The sequence below is a fragment of the Polistes fuscatus genome, unplaced genomic scaffold, assembly GCF_010416935.1.
Source record: "Polistes fuscatus isolate 324 unplaced genomic scaffold, CU_Pfus_HIC Scaffold5, whole genome shotgun sequence".
In the NCBI taxonomy this organism is placed as follows: domain Eukaryota; kingdom Metazoa; phylum Arthropoda; class Insecta; order Hymenoptera; family Vespidae; genus Polistes; species Polistes fuscatus.
Genome location: NW_025113129.1, coordinates 3,536,896 through 3,549,470, shown reverse-complemented (window position 1 = coordinate 3,549,470; position 12,575 = coordinate 3,536,896). Strand labels below are relative to the sequence as shown.

The window sequence follows — 12,575 nt, the reverse complement described above, 5'->3', positions numbered from 1 at the left end:
AATGTGATAATTCAGATGCAATTACCAACCGTCGTGTATGAGAAAATATGTTGTGTAGAAAAAGAGAGAGAGAGAGAGAGGAGAATGAAAAGCCTCGAACCGATTTTCCGATTACACGATAAATATCAACGATCTTGAAATGAAACTTCTCTCGTCGTTTATGTCATTTACAAGCGCATTCGTGGCAACAAATCCGATGCACCTTCGATTCCCAAGAACGGAATTTATACTTTCCGCGAATGGACATGAGCTCTTTCATGTGGACGTACCTTAAATAATTTCTAGGTATCTACCCGTGTACTTGTATATAATTTTTAATAATCATCTAGGAAAATTCAAACTCGACGGATCGTTGATGATATACCAACGTTTTAAAACGAATAATCATCTTTTACATATTGCACGATGCTTTTTCAGCTATTTGAGAATGTTTGATGTTAACGATAAGATCGAGAACACATCTCTTATCTTAGATTACATATAACTTTGTATATATATATATGGTAATAAAAAGATAGCATAGAAGAAGGGTGTATCGTAGATATAATTCTAGGATCTTGTATAGATACTTCAGGTTTACCCGTTCTCTCATCAAACGTTAGATTATCTTCCGTAAATCGTAAAGAAGAAATCAATGTAGGGTTACTCAACAGAATCGAAATATTAATTCTTAATACCAAGATAAATAAATACCGATTGTATGATTCATTTCCGGATTACTCGGGAAGAATTGTACGAAAGGGTTCGGCCTTTTCTTGGGTTGTACCCTTTCGCGCGGGTGTATCGAACTCGTCCCTGGTCTTTATCGTTATCTGCATCGTCGGCACGATCCTAGTGGATCTTTTCGAGTATCGTTGAGGATCGTTGAGGATCGCACGCAATGCACGCGTGCGTCCTCGTGAAAGTTGCACGCGCAGGATACTTGGGAAAGATCCTAACATCGAACACGCAGGTTCGATTTAAAGGATTCGCGAAACACGCGTACTCAAGTCCTGCTACCTGCATCTTTTTCTCTCCCTTTCTCTTTCTGGCAGGTGCAAGGCATAGTCTAACGTTGACCAGGTTCGTGCGAGGGCGTGTATACGCTGACATTGTAAAACTTGGCGTTACACTTGCGTAGCCAATTGGGTAGGCCGGTTCTCCCTCTAGGACGGCCCAGATCTCACGTAGCTCTTTCTCTTCTTCTTTCTCTCTCGCACTTATTGCCACTCACCGCTTCCCAGTATCCTCTATCGTCCTTCTTCCCCTACCTTTTTGCTTGGATCTTTCTCTCTCTCTCTCTACTACTTTTTTTTTCTTCTTCTTCTGTTTCTCTTTCATTCACTCTCGATCGGTCTCTCCGAGTAAACTCCCCAAGATATCGGCGAGTTACCATCGCGAAAAATCAGCGTCCTTCGTCCTGTCCCCGAGCAGCTTTCCAACAGCAGCAGCAGCACCACCACCACCACCAATAGCAAGAGTAAGAGCACTAGCAGCAAACTCAAGAACGACGTCGAGATCTTGCGGCCGGCAACCGGAGATACGAGTACCGCCGATCCTGGATACTTGTGTTCGAAAATTTGCTGCCAATTTCGATAACATCGACGAGGGAAACGGTCGTTCTCGACTCTACTTCGTTCGATGAACGATCTACCTTTGTACGACATTGTTTAAAAGTAGTAATCCAACGATACTTATAGATATTCGACGTGTACTTTAGTAATTTAACAAAATTATATAATCAATTTCTAACGTGTTTTCTATTTTAAACGATAATAAACGAAATCTAAATCTTATCTTAGAAAATATGAGGAAGAAAATATCTCGGGTATAATAAAATGAAGAAAAAATTATTTCTATCTCATTAGTTTTTATTATACGAGATTATAAATAGTCGATCTTTCCAGATTCTCTTCCTCCCTTGTGTTTTTATTTTTATATCATACTTAAAAAGAAACTTTAATCCTCTGATAAAACTCTAATAGGCAACAAATATATATGGCTTACCTATATTTAAAAATTCCACTTTACTTCGAGCAGATGATTTAATTAACTTCATAGCCGTAAAAGTCAGTGCTCTCACTGTATCCTAATTAAGGTGTCATAAATCCTCACTTGCTTCCTCTTTTGAAACGATGAGAATTCTGAGCGGTAAACCGGGAGGAGATCCATTCTCTCGATACGATCTTTTTGACTTACTTACACCATCTTAGAAGAGATAAAGAGAATAGGAAATATCAACGAACGAAAAAGAAATTTGAAAAAGGAGGAAAATGACGAACAGAGGGTATAGAATGTAGGAAGGCTGTGTTTTACTTTCTTTCTTATTCTTGGCAGGTTGATATACATAGGATGCAACAGCTGGGATCGGATCGTAAGGCGTGCAAACGGGGCCCGATACTCGCACGCGTACCGAGCATTCGTAGGCCCATTGTCCTGTCTTATTACGCGTCGAACTTAACGAAAGCGCGCGTGCCTATTTAACCGGCAAAATCATTATTCTCAACGCCGTTTAACCACGCTCAAATGGTATTCCAAAAATTGTACTCGCACCCGTGAAATACTTTTCGAATATACTTGGCATACTTTTGCTCGCAACTGTTTTTTTTTTTCTGCAACCATGCACACTATCTGGCACATATGTCAATAAATTTGGTTAATCCGCTTGTGTTTCAGGCACGCATTAAGACAACACATGCTTAGACACGCCGGTAAAAAGTACAAGTGCGGTCTTCCAGGTTGTCCCACTGTACTACGAACAGCTTCCGAGTTGAAGTATCATCGTTCCATGGTCCACGACGACGCCTCTACCAATAGAAAATATCCCTGCGAGCACTGTTCTTACGCAGCCAAAACTAAGACCCAACTTCGCAGGTATACTACGTGTATTTTCATTTTCATAATCATTTCATTGTTAGACCTAAGATTACAAATTTACGATTAGTTCGGGATAATAGAACAATAATTTAATGTGATCAGTCGTGTATATTATTATTAATGAGTCAGGCGTAAAATTAATCGAACATTTTTGCATGATCCTAGAAGAAAATGGAAGATCGATAAACGATACGCTTCCGCGTGGGTGGGTGGTGGATTTTACGATTCATTCCGCATACGATTCTTTGAGTTTGTCGACGAGACGCGTTTAAAAGAGAATAACAAAAAAAAAATTGAGATAATAAAAGAGAGAGAGAGAAAGAATAGAGAATATTGGTGTATCATCAGCATCCTTCCAACCAATATTTTATTGACATTAATTTTAATCAAGATTTCTGACCCGAGTTCGATGCATTCCTACAGCATTAATCATGTTAGCAAGTCGCGTATATATAATTGATGTCTTCGAGGAAGCCGGATCGAATTAATTGCGAGGATGCAACGGACGTGTCAGCACGTATACGGGTCGCATATATTTATAAAAAAAAAACACAAAAGAAAACAGAAAAAAAAAAATAAAAATAAAAGGAAAAATAAGAAATCAATTTTCTTTGGGAATCAATATTCGCATATACTTATGGGAGGATCGTACGTTTGAAAGTTGAATATCTTTCCGATATATAAACGCGCAAGTTCCTTGTCCAATAACTTGATCTCGATCTAAATCGACTAGAACACGTTACGGTGGATGATCGAGACTAATATTGCTATTAATCGGCAAGATAGTATCGAACGAATAGCATTTAATTATTGATCCCGATCGATCTAAGAAAATGGAAGTAATTTGATACAACCGATCGATGATTCATCATAACGACGTAATACTTAATGGAATTCGTGAGAATTTGTATGAGGAGAAATCATACGATTTTATAATATATATCGATGGGGTTTTTTTTTTTCTTTTCATTTTTCCTTCGAGGTCTCGATTAAGTCATAATAATACCGATTTGCAATTTGCCGAACGATCAACCGAAGTCCGGTTTAAATTAAGCCTTATTAAGGGTATTGTGTCGTAGAATAGCAAACCGATACGTACTAATAAATTTCATCTCATTTCCTACGACAGCAATGCCGAGCTCGCGAGCTTTGGAAGAAAAGAAGAAGTATCGCGAGCGTCAAACGGCTAAAGAAGAAAATAAAAAAGGGTAGAAAAGGGTTGGGGGCGGTGGGGGCGAGAGCGGGCAAGCGGAAGTTGCGTGCAGGAGCCGACTAAGTGCGGGCAACCCGTTATGATCTCGGCACACACGGCGATACTCGATGCGATACTCGACGCGATACTCGACGCGATATTTCATCGCGAATTGAGTACTTACTACGTGAGTCGAACTCAACGCAGGCCGCAGAGTGTCGCGAATCTCCTCTTTCTCTTTCTCTCTCTCTCTCTCTCTATCCGTCTATCTAGCTCAGTCTTGTACCGCGAAGCGGAGTAAATCACGCGGGATTTTAATTAAACGTGTCATGCATTTCGAAGCTGATATACGCGTAGCCACCACGGCCAATGGCTCCCTCGTAATATCGCGCACGCATATCGCATCTTTCATAATCACCGGTCCCGCTGCGACGATGAACTTCCCGAGAGCCGCGCCTCGGCCTGATCGTACGTCTTCCGCCATTTCGAATATATCAGCCGATATAGCCTATGCCTTTCTTTTTTCCTCCTTCCTCCCGACCCTCCCCGAGCCCTCTTTTTAACTCTCTTTATCGTCGTCGTCGTCGTCTTCGTCGTCCTTCGTCTTCGATGCAACCACGCGCGCCCACGCTCCTCGACTATTTTCCATCTTATTATTATTATTATTATTATGATTATTATGTACAGAAGAGACGCTTATATTTGTTCTCGTTCCAGGCATCAGGTCAGGCACGAAGAGTCAACGAGCGTGGAGAAACTCAGATATCATTCCTGTCCTTACTCCGGTTGCACTTTTAGAACCAGACTTAGTTTTCATCTACGCCGACACGTGCGGTTGCACACGGGAACCAAACCGTACAAGTGTCGTTATTGTACTTACGCCTGCAATAATCTGGTAAGTTTGTACCTAATCCGTTAACGACATTTTCAAAGAGAGAGAGAGCACGCGTGGAATTCTAATTCTTAAATAATAAACGTAAATTATATACGAATAAAACGTATTCGTGTTAGAGGAAAATTAGTGTTGCCCTGTGTAAAAAAGTTAAGCAAAGTTTCGCATCGAACAAAAGTTGCCGACTTCTTATGTCGGACGACCGAAAATGTTCGGAATCGGTCGACAGATCCAATTTTTGTATTGGAGGGATCGGAAAGGGCTGGTAGATGGAGCCGAAGGTAGCCGTCGTGGCGTAAATTAAGCAAAGTACACGTTAACGTTAGGACCACGTCGCGTTCTCTGCTCGTACAGCCACCGCCGCCACCGCCGCGGCCACGGTTGCGATAAGATAACGAGTTAATTGTGCTCACTGGATGCCCACACACGCACGGAAGAAGAGGAGTCCGGTCAGGCTCTTTCCCCTCTCTCTCTCCCTCCGGTCATACCGTGCTGTTGGCCGGTATGCTAATGCCCTTTGAAGCTTTAGTTGGGATGCGACTCGAATACGAGGGCTCCGTGTCTCTTTGATAGCGACATAAACTCATTCCAGTGGCTCTCATTTCGATTTACGTTTGAACAACGGGGAACGGACATATTCTAGGAGTAGTTACTTACGAATTTACTTACTTGGCTACCACGGTTGCGTTCAAATCGTTCGACGTTATGTCTTTTGCTCGCTCGTACATATACACACATATATATATATATATATTTATATATATAGGGTGATTCACGAATCGTAATCAGTAGAATATTATATTTTATTTCAAGTATTCCCTAAGTACGATAACATTCGTGAATCAGCCTGTAAACGTATTCTATACGTATAAGATACATGGAAATATTGTAGTATTTGTAAACTATCCTACTAATAGAACCGAGCTTCGGACGCGCATAAAATCCGCAGATGCATATCGGTGGCTCGAGAAACAATGTAATAAATAATAAAAGCCCGTCGCCATTCTACTCTATCGGGATCTCTCGTTCATTCTCTCTCGTGGAGAATGTTTTACCGATTAAGATAATGGAATTACTCCGATCATTGCGCGCTTTAGCCGCGGATAGATCGATCTACCCTGGTATACCTCCTCCTAGCCGACTACTGCAACCGTGCACACCTTATCTCGAACTAAGCGAGAGACGATCTATGTTTCTTAAACGCTTGACTTTGATGCTATCGACTTGTACGCCCTGCTACCGGTCGTTAATTTTCAACAACAACAAAAAATACATCCAGAAAAATAACTTAAATGGAAGAAAAAATGAGAATAAGACAAACCAACAAAAATAACAACGGGAAAAATAGGTACGAGGCTAATGTTCCTTCCAAAGAAATTTCTCGGCTTTCCTATTACGACGATATACTGATTTAAAAGTACATTGTCATTGCCCATTTTTTGCCCTTTCTCACCCACTCATTCGCCATATCCGTTTTCCTTTTCTTTCAAGCCTTTCACCCTTCTTCCAACTCGCGTAACGTTCAGTTGCATTCGTTCAGCGTTCCCTCTTCCTCTATCATTTTACTTTAAGCTGGTATTTATTTGTCGAATTTGTATTTGTATTAATCGTGGGTATGGCAATTACGAAACGTGGGTATTCAATTATTTCTAATTTATAATGGGAATCGTATGTAAATAGATATTATTTATTCTGTCGTAGAATTTGATGAAAAGTTGTTTCGAAATATACGTGTAAGTTAATAATTTGAGGAAAGAAAAGAAATGAGATCAAAGTTTTGCGATCACTGGGAGGAAAATGTTGATTTCGTGGTCGCGTGTCTCCGCGTCGTTCGAAGGGGCGGTTTACATTTGTTTCTTGTTATTTTTGTTGGATAGATAAGAGACGGAAAATAGACGAGCGGGCCCTAGGAGTTGCGTTGTGAACGGGGCCTTAATGCGGCAACGTCACGGAGCACTGGTCGCGCCGCGCGGAAAGATTTACTTATGGGAAATTAAATTTGATGTTGCCGTTGCCATCAACGGCTCGTATAAGCCCGCCTGGTAGGAAGATGTTTACGACTACGGTCGGCTACTTAGGCCGAGAGGGTAAAGCGCCTTTAAATGCGCCAACGGCATGGCCAACGAACGCGTCCGGTTTTGCACCGCGGCGAACCGTCAATCGGTTCTTCTCTTAACTCCCATAAGGTATACCCAGGTAGAACGGAATGACAATATTTTCCCAAATCTTTCTTTTCTTATTCTCGTCATTTGTCAAAGTCCTGAAAACGATGACAAAAAATGTAACCAGGGAAACGAAAATTGTTAGAGGAGGTTAATCCCTCACAGTGGGCGTTTGACGATCGTCGTTTTCGTCGTTTGTATAATTAAATTAAACGAACCGTGACCGATCGAATACGATGACTGCTTTTTAATTCGGTATTTAAAATTCTATTAATAATTTTATAACTTTTATTTCTTTTTCTCGATTTTATACCAATTACATTTGTTGCGATTGCAATTAATTACGTTATGATGAAGATTTGACTGGTTGTAAATAAACTGTCGATAGGTTTAATACTTTTTTCTTTCTTTTTTACTTTAAGAAAGAAGGAAAAGGTTTATTTTCGCAGAGGAAATTTGTGATCCTTCGATCATTGTGTTTCAACTCCCTTGATCGAACGCGTCCTCTTCTTACGAGGAGAAAAAAAAAAGGATATCAAAGTTATGTCCTTTATCGTGTAATGAGACGCAACGCGAGTTCGTATCTTTTAACGCGTAATGCAAATTTGATAAGAACCAACAAGCAGCGTATATTCTTATACTCGCGCACAATCTCTTAGATGATAATAACACTAGGTTATAGGAGGTTGTCACGGTCTAACAAATTTCAAATTTATCGATGCTATTTCGTACGGAAGACAAATCACATCGGCGTGGGCAAAGCAGTTCACGATTATGGTTTGGTAAGGTGATGTAAATCAGACACCATGACCGAACACTCTTGACTGTCTTTTCGTCGTCACTTTCGTTCGAGCGAGACGCCTCGTAAGTTTAAGACTGGATCATTGTCCATTAAAGAGCTATGAAAAGCCTTTACAACGTGGCTCCTTGCATTTGCACGATTTATTTATGACTCTTTCTACAACGCTTGTAACCCAGACACTCCAACTATTTCTCTCTCTCTCTCTCTCTTTCTTTCTCGTCTATTTATTTCTTTTGTTTTTTCGTTACAGGAAAATCTTAGGAAACACGTACTATCCAAGACTCTGCATCCCGGCAAAACGATCTACGAGTGTGACTTTTGTGCTACGAAAAATACCGACACCTTTCGCACGAACTTTGCCAAAGAATTGCGAGCTCATCTTTTGGACTCCCATGGCGACAAATTTCCAAATCCCGAAGACACGAGAAATTACATTCTCAATATGTTCGAGATCGTTCCGGATTTGGAACCGGCAGATGAGCCGCATTAAATGTATTTTTAGTTTTATCTAAATACCTCGCGATCCGAATTATTTGATTTTCGAGAAAATTATTATGGAAAACGACGAAAGGAATAAGTTACCAGTCATTAACTTTACTCCTCAAATGTTAGCTGATATACGATCGAAAGAAAATGTTTATCTCGCAAATAACGATTCGTTCGTAATTTAGAAAAGTAAACGAGATGTATAATCGATCAGAGTGATCAAATAATTTCTACGGAATGACGTTTCTGTAAAAATGTATATATATTTAAGTTGCACTTTTACTTTTGTCATTTATTCGTTGAAATCTTTTAATAATCGAGTATTCCTCTTTATGAAAGCTCGACAAAAATAAAAAAAAAGAAAAAAGAAGAAAAGTAAGGGAACTGTTTCGAAAGAGTAGAAACACACACGGAAGCCAGTAATAAATCGCGATGAGCCGTTACCGCAAGCGATCGTATAAATTGAGCCGATCCGAACGAGGGAAAGTTCAAACACAAGGCGTTCAATCGTCGAACGTTCGTAAATTAGACGATCATCCTCAACCAGCGGCGTTCTCTTGAAACGGATCAGCTCGATGAAAATGTGCTTCGACGACGTGAATATACATACCTATCGGCAACTGGTATCACGGGTAGGTAGGTAGGTAGGTAGGTATCGTTTTATTTACATCGAACAACTCGATATATCTGTACACACGCATATACAATACACAGAAGAGTGAAAAGAAAGTTTCTCGGTTGATTCGTCGTTTCTTCCGCGTCTCTCTCTCTCTCTCTTTCTTTCTCCCTCATGGGTTTTACGAGTATACACGATTCGGGCATCGTCCATCTTCGAGTTTGAAGATTCCGATGTAAAGACGAGTCAAAAGTCAGACAAAGATAGAGGAGAGGCTAAATGTCAGAGTTACTCAACATTTTTTCTTCCCGTATTGCATATTACATCAAACTAGTCCTATGATTAAAACAAAGTATATTTTAATCATTGTCATTAACGCGAGTTCATAAAAATGTTGATAATTTGGGGGATTTCAAATAATAGTCGAAAATCTTCAGAAACGTGAGCAGAAATTGACAAAGGGTATGGACCAAATGAGCTGAAATTTCCTCGAGGCGTTGGAAGTTGAACGCGTCGCGAATGCTAGGAAAGATCGGACGATCCGTCGTAGTTGTCGTTTTCATGGTAGGACTGTACTACTACTACGGCCAGGAAGTAGTTAAGGTGATCTACGGTCACGTGGCACGGTATGTACTTTAGACGTGTATACGATCAAATCTTTATGCCCCGTGCACAACGCCAGAGAGAGAGAGAGAGAGAGAGGAGTGCAATATTACCAGAACCAACGACAAGAATCCTCTTTCTCTTTATTCCTGTCTTTACTTCTTCTTCTTCTTCTTATTTTCTTTTTCTTCTTCTTTTTAACTTGACCCAGCCTACCGCGCGCGCGGATTTATATTTCCCGCCCTCGAAAAGAATTCACAATATCCGATATCGCGCCATCCGACTTCGAAAATTTAGCAAAGGGTATAGGACCAAATGAGCTGAAATTTCCTGCGAGGCGTTGAAGTTGAACGCGTCGCGAATGCTAGGAAGAATCGGACGATCCTCGTAGTTGTCGTTTTCATGGTAGGACTGTACTACTACTACGGCCAGGAAGTAGTTAAGGTGATCTAACGGTCACGGGGCACGGTATGTACTTTAGACGTGTATACGTCAAATCTTTATGCCCCGTGCACAACGCCAGAGAGAGAGAGAGAGAGAGAGGAGTGCAATATTACCAGAACCAACGACAAGAATCCTCTTTCTCTTTATTCCTGTCTTTACTTCTTCTTCTTCTTCATTCTTCTTTTTCTTCTTCTTTTTTGACTTGACCCAGCCTACCGCGCGCGCGGATTTATATTTCCCGCCCTCGAAAAGAATTCACAATATCCGATATCGCGCCATCCGACTTATCTCTATCGCCATTGCGATTCCTTACGTTCGAGATACTTTTATTTTCATCCTTCTTTTTATTATTGTCGTTTTCTTCTCCCCTTTTCTCTTTCTCTCTTTCTACACGTTTTACTTGCCGGAAAACGGCAGTACACTCGCATCTTCTTTCGACACGCAACCGGCGTTGCAGCTTGTTAAGAGGTCGACCGATCGATTATCGCATCTCGTCTAAGTATGTATGTACATTAGCTTCGTTATTACATATTTCATTTTTTCTCTTTTTCTTTTTCTTTTCGTTTATTCAATCTTTTTCTTTGCCAATAAAATATTATTACATTTTCCTTCTGCTTGTTATGACCGATGCACTGTTGTAACATTATAACAAGTCGACCGGTTCGGTGGACAACGTTAGTTTGAAAATTTCCCACGAAAAGAGGACGGGAATTAAGAAAAAGAAAAAGAAAAAGAAAAGGAAAGGAAAGAGATAAAAGAAAAAGAGAAAGGTCGAGTGAAAGGATACCGGTCGTCGAAAAATTGGACGTGATTGACGATGCACTGTTGTAACATATAACAAGTCGACCGGTTCGGTGGACACGTTAGTTTGAAAATTTCCCACGAAAAGAGGACGGGAATTAAGAAAAAGAAAAAGAAAAAGAAAAGGAAAGGAAAGAGATAAAAGAAAAAGAGAAAGGTCGAGTGAAAGGATACCGGTCGTCGAAAAATTGGACGTGATTGAAAGTCGAGGATGGACCACCTCGTGGATCGTCTTACAAGACGCGTTTCCGTCTTCGAGGGCTCTGATTGTGAGAAATGCATCGCGCTGTCGTGCAAGATAGGTGTCGTAAAGTATGCAGCCCTCGAGTAGTTCTCTCGGGGAGCAAAAAGGATGAGCGGACAGACCATAGGATGAAGATAGAAAGAGAGAGAGAGAGAGGGGGAACGACAAATAGATGGAAGGAAAGAGAAGAGGACGGTCGGTAGGTCGGAGAGGAGGAGGGGCTGAGGGGGGTACCACGAGTCCTGAGCGTGAAGGATAATTTATTGACTAATTACGAGGATGTCCTTCATTACGGGTCGAGCAGCAGTCGTGGTCGCTTGCTCTCGCTCGGAACCGGCATTATTTGGCGCCCGAATATTTACGACCGCGTCCTCCTTCAGCCCGTGGACCTGGTCCTCCGCCCCGATACTGCTCCATCCGAGAGAACCAGAGAAAGAGAAAGAGAGAGAGAGAGAGGAGGAGAGAGAAAGACGGAGAAGCGGACCCATAACGATGTGTCCCGATCTTACGGCCATTCGGGGACCTGGAATTTCCTTTCAAGATGGCGAAGAAGACCGCTGACCCTCCCCCTTGTAAACCAAAGCGGTCCTGAAACTCGCGAACGTTACTCTTTCGACAAAGAATCCCTCCTCCTCCTCCTCCTATCCAATTCCGGAGACAATTCGGAGGATATTTTAGATAGTTTTGTGACACTTGGTTGCTTTGATTTTGCAAGTAATGCAAAATTTAATCTCACCGGTTAAATATACGTACGTATTTTCGATTAGGATTATTTGTATTTTGATGAAACCTCGATATATCTATGTATTTTTATGTATATATATGTATATATATATTCATTTTGTATTCAAGAAAAAGGAGGAGAAAAATAATTAGGCACGATTTAGGTGACCGGTATGCATTTAGCGACTCGATTTTATCCTCTTGTTTTTTTTTCCTTTTTATTTTTTAATTTTTATTTTGTTTGCGCCATCGGACGCACTATCGCGTTTGTTATCTCGCGACAACGCGAAACTCAAGTTGATTAAACTTTTTGCGTTTTTTTCTTATAGAGCTTTATTTAACGATAAGAACAACGAAATAAAAAGTATAGCAATTGGCAGTAACAGTCGACGATGATCGCAGCTAGAGGACTACAGATAAGATAGGACCACCAATAGGGTCGTCTTGTTGCTTTCGCAAGTAAAACAACCTTCGTCGAAGGGAGATCGACGAGGATTTGAATTCATTTTCGACCGATCCGTTCGAGTTTTATTTACTTACGATATTCATCTATCGTCCTATACTTTTTAATAAAACTAAACTTTTTTTATAATTAATACATGGGTAGAATATTTAAATCTGAACACTCGAATGTCCGTTTTTTTATGATTTTATGAAGACAAATTTCTCAAAGACAAAGTTCTACTACTTTGAAGTATTTTTTAATGCTAAGATTGTTGAATCTTATTAAATTGCATTATATGAAAACAGTGTT

At 40.6% G+C, this 12,575-nt stretch overlaps 1 protein-coding gene across 4 annotated transcripts in view; it reads left to right on the top strand.

The window, feature by feature from the left end:
• Positions 1-8,598, top strand: part of LOC122522657 (zinc finger protein 473) — a 49,615-nt gene extending 41,017 nt beyond the window's left edge. For all 4 annotated transcript variants that reach the window (XM_043643915.1, XM_043643917.1, XM_043643919.1 and 1 more), the window contains 3 exons: positions 2,656-2,853; positions 4,766-4,943; positions 8,155-8,598. In XM_043643915.1, the coding sequence (XP_043499850.1) occupies positions 2,656-2,853; positions 4,766-4,943; positions 8,155-8,394 (616 nt within the window). In that variant the 3' untranslated portion in view covers positions 8,395-8,598. The remainder of the gene's footprint in view (positions 1-2,655; positions 2,854-4,765; positions 4,944-8,154) is intronic.
• Positions 8,599-12,575: the final 3,977 nt, after the last annotated feature.